Source organism: Chiloscyllium plagiosum, chromosome 9, assembly GCF_004010195.1.
Source record: "Chiloscyllium plagiosum isolate BGI_BamShark_2017 chromosome 9, ASM401019v2, whole genome shotgun sequence".
In the NCBI taxonomy this organism is placed as follows: domain Eukaryota; kingdom Metazoa; phylum Chordata; class Chondrichthyes; order Orectolobiformes; family Hemiscylliidae; genus Chiloscyllium; species Chiloscyllium plagiosum.
Genome location: NC_057718.1, coordinates 19,508,429 through 19,524,483, shown reverse-complemented (window position 1 = coordinate 19,524,483; position 16,055 = coordinate 19,508,429). Strand labels below are relative to the sequence as shown.

Sequence of the window (16,055 nt, the reverse complement as noted above, 5' to 3'; positions counted from 1 at the left end):
GAGTAGATTCACCGTCAATCACCACAGGAAACTGTGCTATTCGAAGGGACTAGGGTGGAAGTACACTGGTAAGTTTTATTCTGTGACTGTTCTCTACTCTGTGAAAACTGCTGGAGAATTCACCCTGCTTCAACTGGTAGATGCCTTCTGATTGCTGTTGCTTGTGGACACCACTTTTAAATGCACTGTGTAAATAGACTTTGTTCACTTTGCTGTTTGCTTTATGTAGAAACTTAGAAAATAGGATCAGGAATAGGCCATTTGGCCCTTCAAACCTGCTTTGATATTCGTTATGATCATGGCAAATTATCCAACTCAGTAGCCCCTTCCTGCTTCCACTCCATATCCTTTGATCCCTTTAGCCCCCAGTGCTTTATCCAACTCCCTCTTGATATCATAGAATGTTTTGCCCTCCACTACTTTCTATGGTTGTGAATTCCACAGACTCGTCACTCTTTGGCTGAAGAAATTTGTCCTTATCTCGGTCCTAAATGATTTACATTGAATCTTTAGACAATGACCTCTGATTCTGGACGCCCAAGCATCAGGAACATCAACCCTATCTAGTCTTGTCAGAATTGGGTTTCTACAACATTCCTTTTCATTCTTCTGAACTCCAGTAAATATAACTAATACATAAGCTAATTGATTCAACCTCTCCTTAAACATAAAGCCCCACCATCCCAGGAATCAATTTCATAATTGACTCTGACTGTGTCAGGCATCAATTCACTGCAATCTCTGTGTAGCAAGAACACCCTCAGGTAAGGAGAGCAAAGCTGCAAACAACATTCCAGGTGTAGTCTCACCAAGTGCCTGTCTAACTGCAGCAAGACACCCCTGCTTCTGTACTCGAAACCTGTCACTGTGAGAGCCAATATACCATTTGCCTCCTTCACCTGTATGCTTAACTTTGGGGAGGACACCCAGGTCTTGTTGATGACATCCAGCTCCCTTAATTTATAACCATTCAGATAATAATCTTCCTTCTGACTTTTGCTGCCAAAGTGCTGCAGGATAGACATTGCTGTGGGTTTGTTATCTTCGAGGGAGCACCGATGAATGAATGCATGTTTAATGATCAACTGCCTTTGAGATGATTATCGTGGTGTCTCATACACTGTACCTTATGTCAAGAGAAATCTGCGAGTTGTTTCCTAGCAGCACATAGCACTTTAGCATTGAACCAAAAACACTGCTGGGGAGTGAAGACTGAGAAGGGTAATCCTTCAATTCAACAAATGCTGAACACAACAAATGCTATTTCTTTCAACGACTCTCACATTCTATAAATGAATAGAAAACATAGCCAGGGTGGCATTTAATCACTATGGAGGTGAGGGGGTGGAGTAATTAAATCAGTTCAGAGGGTGTAGGTAGGAGACCCCACTGTGATACTGTCATTGAGGTCGGTCTAAGAAGAGGTTATCTTGAGTAAGAATATAGAGAGGTAGCTGAGCCTAGGCTTGTTGGAGAGATTTGTTTTCATTTTAACAATCTGCTAGCTCTTTGCATTTGACTTCTCGATGGTGACACCTGACCCAGTCAGAGTCAATTTCCAAGCAATCAGCCCTCGTTTCTTCTGAACTGTAAATAGTTGTGGTTACTTGAAATTAGTAATTCTTGCATCTGTCCTGGCCAGTGCGAGAAAAGCTTTGGCAACATTTCAGCAACAAAGGTTGAAAGGAGATAATGAACATATTAATCAAACACACGCAAAGTTGTATGCTTTAAAGAGATGATAATAATGTCCTTGGCAAATGCCTTTCTTTCAACTTAGAGCAAGGAACAGGCAGGAGATTCAAGTATGATTTTGTTAGGTAGCATTAATGCAGAGCTGGATTTCAGTGACTTCGCATGTTGTTTGTACATTTGAAAAAAAACGTTTAGCAACACCTTTACCACACTAACAACGTATACACCAAAGTAATGGTTAAATCAAAACGTGCAAGGCTTGAATGTATTCCTTTGTTTGCAAAGAATAGGTCTCTCTATATAAATCCATCATGTTTCAAGCAAGTGCAAATGAGTTATGCTATGAGCTCGATTAATTACTTTAAATTGATCAGACAGCAAAACAAAGCAATCAGACAAGAAGTAAAACCTCTTCCATAAAAGATCTGCAACAAGAATTCAAATTTGAAACAATGAGAACTCACATTTGTAAATGCTAAGGTTCAGCACTGTATTGTTTGTCCAATATCAACTAAGACTTACCATGCTATTAAAATTTTGCACATTTTATCGAGCATATTTAGTGCATATTGAGTGGGTTAAACACTACAGATCCCTACCTTTCATGTGTTTCAGTTTAGTTTCTTGGCAAGGCACTGATTCAGCACAGCCAGTGAAAGGGCAGGGTCATTTAGGCAGCAACTCAGTAATTTCCACATTTTGTATACTGCAGACGCTGTCTAACTCACTTCATAATAACAGTGGGTGCTGATGGCCCCACTCTTATTCTTAAAGCAAAGTCTGAGTTAAGATTTGTAATATTTTATAGATATAGAAACATTTCCTTTGTCAGTTGGCACAATGTAATATGTTTGAGAAGGAGTGGCTGTGATCATTAATTATTCTGGTGAAACAGTAAATATGTTCCATTTCAACATATCCCTCATGTCACTGTACAGTGACCAGAACAATTGTTCACCACATCCACCCCTCCACTTTCCTTTCCCTCTCCATTTTCTTTCTGTCAGTTACTATTTGAAATGGCAGCAATAATTTGCTGCTTTAGAATTTGGCTCATGTTTAAGGCTCCTGGAAAAGAGAAGAAGGAGTGGATCCAGTGAACTCTGGGAAAGGTTTTATTGACTTCAAACCTTAATTACAACCGTGAAAGGACATTAGTGGGTCCCAGTCAACGAAACACGTGCAAATCTTCAATATAAAACAAAAAGCAGGTGTCTAGCCAAGTCAATATCCTCCAAGTGCTGTGTCTACAACATGGCTTGAGGCTGTCAAAAGAAATGCTTTCACAAAATCAGTTTCTTACAGCACTGTAAAAATAGGCTCCAAATACTTTCTTAATTACGGCACATTTCTAGGAGGTTAGATTACACTGTGTTTACACATTATTTTTCAGCTCTGACATTGCAGAATGTGTACAGGCCGTTAATCTCTGGGACCATTTAAGAATTCTTTCAGAGAGATTATATTCATTCCAGTACTGAGTAAAATGCCAGCTCTGAATAGCTATTGACTTAATACCATTTAGACTTCTAGTAAATATTGTCCTTTTAGCCGCATTCATGTTTGGCTTATTTAGTCTAGATGAAGTGCTCCATTCCAAGCGCTTTCAGCTCTTTAACCCGGCTCAGATCCATGTTCACAGTCCTGGTTCTAATTTTAAATTAAGGTTTTGGGCAGGGATTCAGTGCTGGATATGAGCAAGAACTGTTTTATGCAGTGAATGGTGATGACCTGGAAATCATTGCCTAGGAGAGTGGAGGAAACAGAGGTGATCAATTGTTTCAGAAAGGAAGCTTGATGGCACCAGACTTGCTGGGTTACTGCGAGGAGTGGGGGAATGGAACAGACTGGATTGTGCTACAGAGAGCCAGCATTGCCTCAACGAACCAAATAGTTTCCTTTGTGCGAAAGAGTCTATAAATTAACAGGGCATTCCAGATGGGGCACGGTACTACAATGCATTAAATCACTGAGTGGAGAATCACAATCACATAGAAATAAGCTCAGTTTGAAATTAAATGTTCTGAACAGTTTACAAATTGATGACAAACATTCGCTCGACTGTAGGTTGTTTAATTTTCAGGCAAGTGCTGTTTTGTCCCAACGCCACTGATTATAACTACACAGAGGCTGCTATACCGTGACCAAGTCAGCCTCCATTTCCATGTACACAGTATACTGGCTGTGGCCAGTCAGTCCCTGAAGTGAGGAGATTCTGAATCCCCTGGTTTTGTTTTCCCCTACATATGTGTGTGTGTGTGTGTGTGTGTGTGTGTGTGTGTGTGTGTGTGTGTGTGTGTGTGTGTGTGTGTGTGTGTAAAATATCTCCACCATCAGGAAAACACCCATTGTTGCCAATGAACAAAGCCTGATTAGAGCAATACTTTGACTGTAGGTTGTCTTCAGATCAGCAATTTTTCCACTTCAGCCTCACAGAATAGGCCTTAATTTTGCCCTTAACACCGTGGAGTGGAGTGTGGTTAAAGAAACAAGCTCCTAGTTTTAGAAGTAACAATGCACAAAAAGAAAAACCGAGATTGCTGGAGAAGCTCAGTAGGTTTGACAGCATCTGTGGAGACAAATCAAAGTTAACGTTTCAGGTCCGGTGAACCCTTCCTTAGTGCACAAAAAACTTCTGTTTGTGTTACGGGAGAACAGACCAGGCCTCTGGCTGGGACACATCACAGAAGTTTACAAGTCTCACACACAAAACAGTCCCAGGGAAAGGTGCACTGGCAACAACTCAACCAATGGCAAACAGCCCCAGTTGCTTCTTTCTGAGAAGAGAAAGAGATTTTGCATGGTAGTTGATGTGCCATTGTGGATATAAGAAAAATCAGGGATGTGACAAGAGCTAGGGAACAGGTTTAGATTAGATTAGATTACTTACAGTGTGGAAACAGGCCCTTCGGCCCAACAAGTCCACACCCGCAACCCACCCATACCCCTTACCTAACACTACAGGAAATTTAACATGGCCAATTCACCTGACCTGCACATCTTTAGACTGTGGGAGGAAACCGGAGCACCCGGAGGAAACCCACACAGGCACAGGGAGAACGTGCAAACTCCACACAGTCAGTCGCCTGAGGCGGGAATTGAACCCGGGTCTCTGGCGCTGTGAGGCAACAGTGCTAACCACTGTGCCACCGTGCCCATAATGGAGGTGGGGGGGATGGAAACGAACTACTGTCCAGTAGTTTTCAGCTGACAGTGAAGGACATGGCGAAAGGGATTAATTAGTCATCTCTAATACATGTTAGCAGCTTGTGGCCTGGGTCTGTGCAACAATTAGCTCGGTAATGTACGAATGGGTTTGGCTACTCTGCCAATGTGATACCACGTTTTTTTTCCTACATTCTGCAAATATAATGTTTCCTCTTGTTTTAATCACTGCGAGTGGCTCACTGATTAAGTAATTTTGGACAAGAACAGCTTTGCGTTATTTGTTTAAAATTGTGCGGGGGAGTTAATGCGCGAGATGATCAGCTGTCCTTCCTCATTTTATCTTCGAAAGCTGCTGGTTAGACCAAGCTGGAATTTTCCTTCTGTGTATAACTCTCCCCTGTGGTGACCTCATTGGTTCCGCTGCAGTGATGAATGGGAAATAGGAATTCCCTCAAGAGTCTGTGGGCAGCGATCCCCATTCATGTTGTCACTGTGAGGAGAAGAACATCATGATGTCAGCTTGTTCACTTGAAAGCCTACACCAGTCTTTTCTTTCGAGCCCTGTCCTCAGATCATTTTCTCTCGCCTGCATTCTCAGTCTCTCTGACTGAAAGTGCCTGCCACCGTTTCTCAAAATAACTCTCTTCGTTTCTGCTCAGTCCAGGGTCGCCAACTGCGATTAAGCCTATTCCTGGAGCTCTCACCACATGACTTGTCCTGTGCTCCAGCCATCAATCCACCAACACATCCAGCCGAGTGACGTCAATTGGAAAGACCCATTACCCAATTGGAAGATGCTTGACTCCCAGCCAAATAGACTTTTTTTTTCCCTTTTTCCATTTTTTTTGGATATTATTTATTTTATAAAGAGCAACATTCAAAGAAATCGACAAAAACATCCTTTTTTAAAATATCCCTTGTCTTCAGGGTTGTATGCAGTAGTGTTGTTGAGATAGATCCCCAATCTCTTGAGACTCCAAGCCAATTCTGAAGGTTCATCGACCCCAGCTCCATCATATGCTTTATCTCTTCCTTATCCTCCACTGCTGGGCACCCCATTTTTCAATTAAAATCATTGCTTTTTGTTTCCAGGTCTTTGCTTAGGCTGAAGAATTTCTGGACCTGAAACATTATCTCTACAGATGCTGCCAGAGCTGTTGGGTTTTACCAGCAATTCATATTTTTGTTTCTCATTTCTAGCCTCTGCAGTTCTATGTTTTTTTTGACTTATACTTGTCTTTTGCCTTGAGTTAGGAGGGAGGGAAGGCAATTCTGATTGTTACCTCAGGCTGCCACTTCAGTGCACTACGAGGGAGTGCTGCTCTGTTGAGAGGTACTATCCTTTGGAAGAGAAATGAAGCTAAAGTCCAATCTGCCCCCACAATTGGATACAAATGATCCTCTGGCACTGTTTCAAATAAGAGCACGGGGTTTATCCATGGTTTCCTGGCCAATATTTATTCCTCAATCAACACCAAAAAAACAGATTTATCTGCTCATTGACACATTGTGGTTTATGGGAACTTTGTGGGCAGTAAGTATTTGCTATATTTCTCACAATAGTGACTAAACTTCAAACACATTTCTTCATTGACTAAAGGCCACGGACACGACCTTATAAATGCAAGTCTTTATTTCTTCGACATTTTGAATTTCATGTTTAACTCTTGGTTTTCTTCTGTGATTGCTTTTCTTTTGGGGTGGCATGGTGGCTCAGTGGTTAGCACTGCTGCCTTACAGCACCAGGGACCCCGGTTCAATTCCAGCCTCAGGCGACTGTCAGTGTGGAGTTTGCACATTCTCCCCGTGTCTGCGTGGGTTTCCTCCTGGTGCTCTAGTTTCCTCCTACAATCCAAAGATATACAGGTTAGATGAACTGGCCATGCTAAATTGTTCAGGGATGTGTAGGTTAGGTACATTATTCAGGGGTAAATGTAGAGTAATAAGATCGGGGAATTGGTCTGAGTGGGTTACTCTTCAGAGGCTCAGTATGGACTTGTTGGGCCACATGACCTGTTTCGACACTGTAGGGATTCTATGATTATCCCTACTTGTGTGTGTCAGTGTACACATGTATGCAAGCATTTATCTCAAACACAAAACACACTGTAATAAATTTTAAAAATGTTGTCAGGTCATGTCACATTCTCACTAGTTATAAACATTGCATGTTTCAAATGATGCACATATAAGCTGAGATGTACAACATATGCAAGATTTTAACAATTAAACTAAAATCAACATAGACTAAACAAACTCAACTGGCAAAGGACACACCAAAGTGTAGAAAACATACTTTCTCGAACTGAAGATACTTTACGATACATTTGTGTGTTAGAGTTAGGATTAGGTTTATTATCATGTATACAGGAAGTACAGGAGTCCAGTGAAAATGTGGCCCCTCATGGTGCCATCTTTGGTACAAAGTAGGTACAAACCTTGGACACAAAATATGTAGCTTTGATAATTCGGTTTGAAACGCTTCATGGATTTCAAGTAAGCTCTCTTTTCCCAGCACCTTTGAAAGCAGCTTCACCTAGTCGTCTGAGTATCTTGAAACTAACTTCTCACATCAAGGCCCTCTCCAATGACAGTTTGAACCTTCGATCTTAATCCTCTCCCATCAAACAGAAAATCAGTTCTCCTCTGCATCCTGCACAGCGGCTACTTTAATCCATCTTCCCACTGCTTTTCCCAGCTGCAGTGTCATCCCTCTCCCTTTCTGGGTTTCTGTGTCTGGGATTTCTCTGTGTCCAGAAAACCCAGCTGCCTGTCTTTTGTTAAAGATGATTAGGTCTGGCTGAATCTATTCAAAGTGGAAGCTGCATTTATTATAGATTGTATTTGTAAATCTTCTTAATGTGTTAGATCAATACTGGTGGCAAACAGCATTGGTATAAAAGGAATGAGCTACAATTTGCACATGGATACAGGGCTGGGATGACAGTTTATGAATAAATTAGGTAAGGATACAGCCATACTCCACAGATCCTTAGATATTGTTTGTATCACACAAGACGAGTAGTAAAAATGATGGAAGTCAGGTGGAGGTTTTTATTTAACATTAATGTGAGCATACCCATTAATGCACAATTGTTCTTTGTGCCATAAGTGGTCTGTTTATAATGGTGCTGTTTCTCTCTGAGGTACAAAGTATAACCCATAAGCATCATACATTAGCCTCAGGTTTAATTGAGGCCCAGTCTTCAAGCAGGTGACCTTTGATGCCATTCACTTTGGGGAAAAGGGGCCATGTTCAGGAGATTTTAACCTCAAATCTGGATTTTCTCCCGGGCTTTGTAAGCATGCTGTGAGGACCAAGTGGGTGTCTGAGTGCCTCATGTGCCAGAACCCAGTCTGCAGGTGGACTCTTTCCCGAGGTGACCTTCTCTCCACGATGTCAAGTGACCTGTACCATCCTGACGGTTGGCAATACAGGGAGAGACAGACATCCTCTGGACAGTTGGAATTTCAACAAAGTACATTTCGGCCACAGCTGCCAGGTCATCTCTGCGTTGGGATGGGGAGGGAGATTTGGGAAGGGGAGGAGTGGATATCCGGCTTGTGACTGGAGAAAATGAGGCCAACAACCCAGTGAACCCCATAGTGGGCTGCTTTGACGGGTGTGTCTCAGTCCCCACTGATGGGAGGTTACTAGCCTTCTGTGGAGGATGGGCAGTGAGTATGGAAATCCAACATAGACACCTCCCTCATCACAGCGAGAAAAGGAGAGCCAACTGGGGCTGAACCATGAGGGCTGCCCGCCTCCAGCAAGGGAAGCCAGGACCTTCTTGATGACCTCGGAAAGTACGGGAATTGAGCCCATGGTGTTGGCATCACAAACCAGCCATCCAGCCAACTGAGCTAACCACACCTCCAACGAGAGCTGTGGGGTTGTTATGCCTATCTGAGAGAGCAGACACCCTCAGTCCTGCACTGGCATGTTAACCTTGCTTCTTTGTGCTCCCGTTTTGGGGTGAGCTTTGAAACGAGAACCCTGTGACACAGAGGAGGGGGTGGTGCTGCTCACTGTGTCACAACGTATGCATTTGTGGGAAACCCAGGTGGCTGCTAAAGAGTGCTCTCAGTGAGCACTGTGATTGGTTACTGCTCACTGGCAGGTGGGCAAGTGCTGGCCCAGTCTCTGAGGCTGCCTCCCTGAGACTAGGGCACAGGAGGCAACATGGCAGCACACCAACATGCTGGCCGGGCATGGCAAACTGCTCCATGGTCTGTACGCCAAATTGGTAGGTCTGGGAAGCCAATGGCTAAACTGCCTCATGGCGAGTGGGCAGAGTCAGGGGATGTAGTGGCAAGTTATTTTAACTGAGTCTGGAATGACACCTGATCCTGTCTGATATTGCATTATTTCACCTCCTTGAGAGTCCCAGTGACATGGATCTGCTGCAAAAGATCCTGCTGGCTCTGGTGGGTTTCTTTGTAATTTCTGAGGCAGTAATCCAGGGCAGTTTTAATAACCCAAATGTATTGCCACCATCACTTCCTTTCTACTGTTTCTCCATGCCCCTACAACCTACCACTGATTGTATCTCTTGCAAACTGCTGCTGTTGAGACTCACTAGATCCCCCAGTGTCAGCTGGTGATTGGTAGGGAGCCATTATGATCAAGTGAGAAGGGGTAAAATGGTTTTTCTCTCTTCCCACTCTTTACTTAACTGCACTTTTCTTTGTTAAAAAAGAGATTGTGCTTGCCAGTTCGATGATAATTTAACAGCTACAATGCTGTGACTGTAAAAGACACACACCAACAGTTCAGTTATTTAACAAAAAACAGAATAGCATTCATTGTACTTAACCAGTCTAAGTAAAGTGTAAAAAATGTCAAATTACACACACACATATATATACACACACACACGTACACAGATTACAGAGTAAGCGGTTAGATTAAGCAATGTGTTTTCCAGTAATGTTAAAGAAGTTTATGGTTCTTGAAGGTTGGTGGCTTGGCTGGCTTCAGGCTGAACTTGGGTTTGGCGCTGAGCTGGTGAAGATGTTGAAAGTTGATTCATCACATCTTCCTGAGACAGCAGCTGCTAGGTTGATTCTTTGCTCTCTGCCTGCAGCACATACCCAGTTAAATAGCAAACAGGGCTCAAAACCTGTGACTTGAGTGGAGAAAGAGAAAGAGGATCCACTTAGGACCTTGCTTCTCCAGCATCTTATTTGCATGTCTCCTATCCCCTGCAGAAGAGAAATTGGTTAAGTACATAAAGTGCTAAGTGGCTTATTACAAGTCAGTCTCTCCCTCCAATTGCCCAGTCACCCAAGTGTGGTCATGAGTAGTAAATTCTAATTGCCTGGCTTACATGTTTAGATTACAGTTTAAAAATGTGTTGCTGGAAAAGCGCAGCAGGTCAGGCAGCATCAAAGGAGCAGGAGAATCGACGTTTCGGGCATAAGCCCTTCTTCAGGAATGAGGAGGGTGTGCCAAGCAGGCTAAGATAAAAGGTAGGGAGGAGGGACTTGGGGGAGGGGCGTTGGGAATACGATAGATGGAAAGAAGTTAAGGTGAGGGTGGTAGGTCGGAGAGGGGGTGGGGCGGAGAGGTCGGGAAGAAGATTGCAGGTCAAGAAGGCGGTGCTGAGTCTGAGGGTTGGGACTGAGAAAAGGTGGGGGGAGGGGAAATGAGAAAGCTGGAGAAATCTGCATTCATCCCTTGTGGTTAGAAGATTCCTAGGTGTTGAAGATGAGGTGCTCTTCCTCCAGGCGTCGTGTTGCTATGGTCTGGCGATGGAGGAGGCCAAGGACCTGCATGTCCTTGGCGGAGTGGGAGGGGGAGTTAAAGTGTTCAGCCACGGGGCGGTTGGGTTGGTTGGTTTAGATTACATACAGGCACACTCCTGTCATAGTCAGGGTTATATTATCTCAGTGATGAGATACAATGATTTATATCCAGTTGATTGTCTAGCTACTTTGCTCATGGGATAAGAGATGACCTCATTCACCATCCTTCAAAATAGAAGTTCTTGATGCAGCTTTGTAAACTGATTGCCTCCAATTCTGTGGCCTCAGAATGTAAAACTGCCGTGATACTAATGTTCAACCATCTTTGAGATTGATGTAAAGTAATTGGAATGTGACTTCACATTTTTGTAAATCTTTAATTAGGTGTGTCCAGCAATAAGGTCAAAGAAAATCTTTTTTGATGTAAGGCACAGTTTCACAACAATAGCATTCTCACATCTGAGCAGCACTCCAGCAACCTGAATGCATCCATCTGGACAATACCGAGGGATTGTCTGGTCTGTTAAGTACAGTGCAAAGAAATCACACAATGTTATTTCACAGAAGTGCAGGAAATTTATTCCTTGGCTGATGTTTTCTCTCAGTGAACATCACTAAAACCTTATCTCAAGTTGCCATTTATGGAATTGAACTGTGTGCACATTCACTGCTGCATTTCCTACATTTCAACTGTGGCTATGTTTTAAAAGTAATTCATTTGCTGAAAAGCGCTTTGGGACATACGATGGTGTGAAAGGTGCTATATAAATGAGTGCCATTGTTTTTTAAATGTAACAATGGGAAATGCTATTGCCACAGCAGTAAGTTTAACTTTTATTCTGACTCCTTTCTCAGTAATAAGATGTGGGTTGTGGTTTCTCTGAGGTGAATAGGACTGATTCCATTCATCCTCCATTGCTTTGTTGTAGGTTCATGGATTGTGTGTGAATTGTGTTCCCCTTTGAAGGCAGCTCCCCTGTTGGAGCTGTGCTGGTGAATTGAGGACATTTCCAAGTGCGTGTTTCAAATTTGAATGCACAGTTACCCCAGAGATTAGCCATTCTGCAGTACCCCAATCAAATATCCAATGCCCCACTTAAATAACAACTGGTTTGAAGGAACACGAGAGTAGCACAATATGACTTGAGCTGCAATGCATTGCCTGAGAGAATGGTGAAGGCTTTCAAAAGGCACTGAGGTTATGATTTATATAGAGAGTATTTTCAGGGTGACAGTACAGGGTTTGGGGCAAGCAGAGATTTGCTCTTACAGAGCTGGCATAGACATGGTGAACAGAATGTATTTCTGCATGGTAAACATTTTATGATTTTATGGGTGTATAAATCAATTGTACTTTCAGAAGCTATTTTAATTGTAACTTGTTTAAATGCTGTTGTATTTCACAGTGACTGTGCTGTAGGTATTTTTCTGTTTGACTACTCGAATTGTTTTTCTCCCTCAGCATGGTACCCCTTCCATCTCAACCACTGATGATGCTTGTACAACGGGGCCAATCTCAACAATTCACATTTAAACCCAAATATTACAGCCAGAAGTTTTATCCTGGAGGACAGGCTGCAGGAAGTTCGCTGCCTCAGGCTTCATCTGGGAGCCAGTTCCAAGGTTAGTTTCACTGTTCTGACTCTCTGAGATTCCAAATACGGACCTTTTAAAATAGTACAAACAAATAGAGGCAAAAGTGATCTGGAATGTACTCCAACAGGGGTCTCTTCACTTGAAAGGTTCAACACATTGTAACACACAAGGATACTACTGACAATTTATTAGCAATTGATCATCCTGTAATAAACCTGTAGTCAGGACATTGCAAGCATAGGTCTTTCCATGTGAATATTACTGTGTACGTTGGTCTGCAGCATCAGTGACAATTGCAGTTGAGAAAGAGCTCCCTCTGAATGAAATAGTATCTGAGGGTCACAATAAGTACAATCAAACATAATGGATATCTCAGAGTGATTTCACACCTATCATCTCTGGGTTCAAAGGCGAGCTACAAACATCCATTTCTTTGTAATTATTGTTTATGATGTCCTGTTAATCCTTTTGCGAGGTTATCTCAGGAGCACAATCCCAACCTTCCAGTCCTTGTGTCTATCTCATGTACTATTTGGCTGCAGTTGCTAACCTCCAGGAATTGGGAACATTGCTCTGGCAGAGGTTGTGTTTTGTTGAGATCTTCATTCTTCAATTCGCGAGGAAATCTGAATTCTAGGGTACAACAGATGGAATGTTTGTCAGAAATTTTCCTTTTTAAAAACGTGTTTGTCTTGCAACATAATTTGACAAACAGTGGAGTTATATGATGTTAGAATAACTGAGGTTTACAGAAGATAGAACTGTACAGCACAGGAACAGGCCCTTCAGCCCACTGTGTCTGAGCTGACATTGATGCCATTCTAAACTAATCCCAGATGCCTGCATGTGGTCTGTATCCCCCTATTCCCTGCCTGTTCGTGCAGCTGCCTAAATATCTCTTAAATGTTGCTATAGTATCTGCTTCTACTATATACATTCTGTGGAAGATGATTATTTGAAACTCATCCCAGTCTGGATATTTATTACAATATACACAATTCTGTGCTTAAAAATGCAATTCCCATCCTCCCACTTTGTATTGGAAGCTTGATTACTTCTGTGTTAAATACTCTCCCCATCCATTCCATCCTGTGAATCAGCAGCTCTCTCAGTATCTTGCCCAAGTGACTATTCCTGACGCACAAACAATATATTTCAATAGACTGCTCTTTCAAGAAGAACCAGTATTTTGAAGTGGACACCAATGCTGTGCTTGACTAATAAACTGAATGCGAGCTCATTTGGACACTGATTGAGGTTTGGTGCCTTGCATCAGCAGGTTCAGTGTATTATCTATTTACCACTGCATAGCTACATTTTTATTATTATTTAAAACCTATTTTCTAATCAACCTGTTCACAGATGTTATTGCACACCTCTGGACCAGACAGGATTTGAACCTGGGTCGCTCAGTCTAGGGGGAAGGGTTACTACCATTGTGCTACAACGGGCCCCTGCAGGCTGCATTGCTACAAATCTTGATCTGAGCTGATGGTAATGCTGGACAAATCTGAAATGGGGGGAGATAGTGACACAGTATCACTAGAGTAGGAATCCAGAGGGCCAGGCTAATTCTCTGGGGACAAGTGTTCCAAGGCACCTGGTGAAATTTTAAATTCAGCTTGGAGCATCCGGAATTGGAAGTTGGTCATTGTTTTCAAAGCCCATTTAGTGAAGGAAGTCTACCATCTTTGCTCAATCTGGTTGACGTTCACTTCAGAGCCATGGCAATGCGGTTGATTCTGATCTGCCCTTGTGAAGTGGCCTAGCAAGCCACACAATTCAAGGGCAGGTAACAATGGGCAGCAAGTGGTGGCCTTCCTTTGCCAGTGATGTCACATCCCATGAAAGAATCAATGAAATAAGTGCAGTCAAAATCAATTGACATGATGGTTAGTGCATTCCAAAAGTAACTCACGTTGGTGCGTTGAGATGAAACCAAGCCTGATCATAAAAATGAGGTAGCAATCTGTGGCAGTTTTCTCTCATTCCTCCACCCACTAAAGCCCAGTTATAATGTGCCAGTCCTTCCCTTGCAAAGATCTGCTCATGCAAGCCAAGACTTGGGACCTTCTGGTTGCCACACCCTCTCTGTTGACTTACCCACTGAGCCATCAAGCTTGTGTATCTGACCAGGGTGCAGCCATCACACAGTGTTAGGGGAACTCTGATCCCATTGAGTTGTGACGCTACAGCTACCAGATATTTTGGGATGAATATTTGCCAAAATGTTTACTGAGAGATACATCAAAGTGAAAACTGTCCAATTAAGGGTGGCACGGTGGCTCAGTGGTTAACACTGCTGCCTCACAGCACCGTGGTCCCAGGTTTTATTCCAGCCTTTACGACTGTCTATGTGGAGTATGCATGTTCGCCCTGTGTCTGCATGGGTTTCCTGCGGGTGCTCCGGTTTCCTCCCACAGTCCAAAGATGGGCAGGTCAGGTGAATTGGCCATGCTAAATTGCCCATAGTGTTAGGTGCATTAGTTAGAGGGGAAATGGGTCCGGGTGGGCTACTTTTCTGAGGATTGGTGTGGACTGTTTGGACTGAAGGGCCTTTCCACACTGTAGGGAATCTAAAAGCCGTTCCTGTAACCACTGATTAGATTCCCTACAGTGTGGAAACAGGCCCTTTGGCCCAACAAGTCCACACCGACCCTCTGAAGAGTGACCCACCCAGACCCATTTCCCTCTGACTAATGCACCGAGCATATTGAGCAATTTAGCATGGCCAATTCACCTGACCTGCACATCTTTGGATTGTGGGAGGAAACCCATAGAGACACAGGAAGAATGTGCAAACTCCACACAGACAAGATGCCTGAGGCTGGAAACGAACCCAGGTCCCTGGCACTGTGAGGCAGCAGTGCTAACCACTGAGCCATTGTGCTGCACTGCTTCGTTATTGTCTGGCTGTCAGAGGGTTGAATAGTAGACATGGATTTACACAGTGCCCTAGAATGCTCCACAACCACTGAGGTATTTTCAAAGTATAGTCCCTTAGAATGGAGAAAAAGGGAGTTGCTAGTTTGCACACTGGAAGGTCACAAAAGAGCAGAGAGCTGCATAATCAGTTTTTCAGAGATGGTCAAGGCATAACTATTTCACACAACCCCATTGTTGGCATCCATTCTCTTCTTTGAAAAGAGTGGCAACAGTATCTGTTGCATGCACCTCAGAGGGGAGGTGAGCCTTTGGTTCATATGAAATGTGGTATTCCATTGGTACTCCAGCACTCTATTGTGTGACCACTAGAAAATCACTCTGACTTTAAGGCTACAGTGTGACTTGAAATCATAACCTTCTGAGTTCAAGCCGAGGTAAGTCACCAGCCAACACCTTAGATACTACAGGTTGGTCAGGAATGCTTCAAACAAGCTCTCTTTTTGTGCCCAAGAAAGATGTATTGACAAAGCAAAACCAAAGGTGTTGGTTTGATTCTTGTACTGATGTTGCTTTGTGGGAATCACAAGAGATATGAGTTAGGGGCAGGAGTACATTATTTGGCTCGCTGAGTCTGTTCTGCCATTTGATAAGAACATGGCTGATCTGATTGTGGCCTCCACTCTCCTATCTACCCCATACCTCTTAACTCCCTCACCAGTCAAGAATCTATCTAACTCAGCCTTAATAATATTCAATGCCCCTGCCTCCACTGGGAAAGAGAGTTCTAGATTAATAACCTGCCAACAGAATTAGACTCGCTTTGTTTGAAATGAGAGACCCTTCATTTCTAAATAGCGTCCCTTACTTTCACAAGGGTAAACATCCTTTCAGCATCCACCCTATCAAGTCACATCAGAAAGAACACCACTTGTTCTTCTCAACTTCAATGGATACAGACTCAA

At 43.1% G+C, this 16,055-nt stretch overlaps 1 protein-coding gene across 6 annotated transcripts in view; it reads left to right on the top strand.

Annotated features, from left to right (window-relative positions):
* ltbp1 (latent transforming growth factor beta binding protein 1) overlaps nucleotides 1-16,055 on the top strand; it is a 339,046-nt gene that overhangs the window by 64,799 nt on the left and 258,192 nt on the right. For all 6 annotated transcript variants that reach the window (XM_043695510.1, XM_043695509.1, XM_043695512.1 and 3 more), the window contains exon 4: nucleotides 12,074-12,234. In XM_043695510.1, coding sequence (XP_043551445.1) covers nucleotides 12,074-12,234 — 161 coding nt within the window. The remainder of the gene's footprint in view (nucleotides 1-12,073; nucleotides 12,235-16,055) is intronic.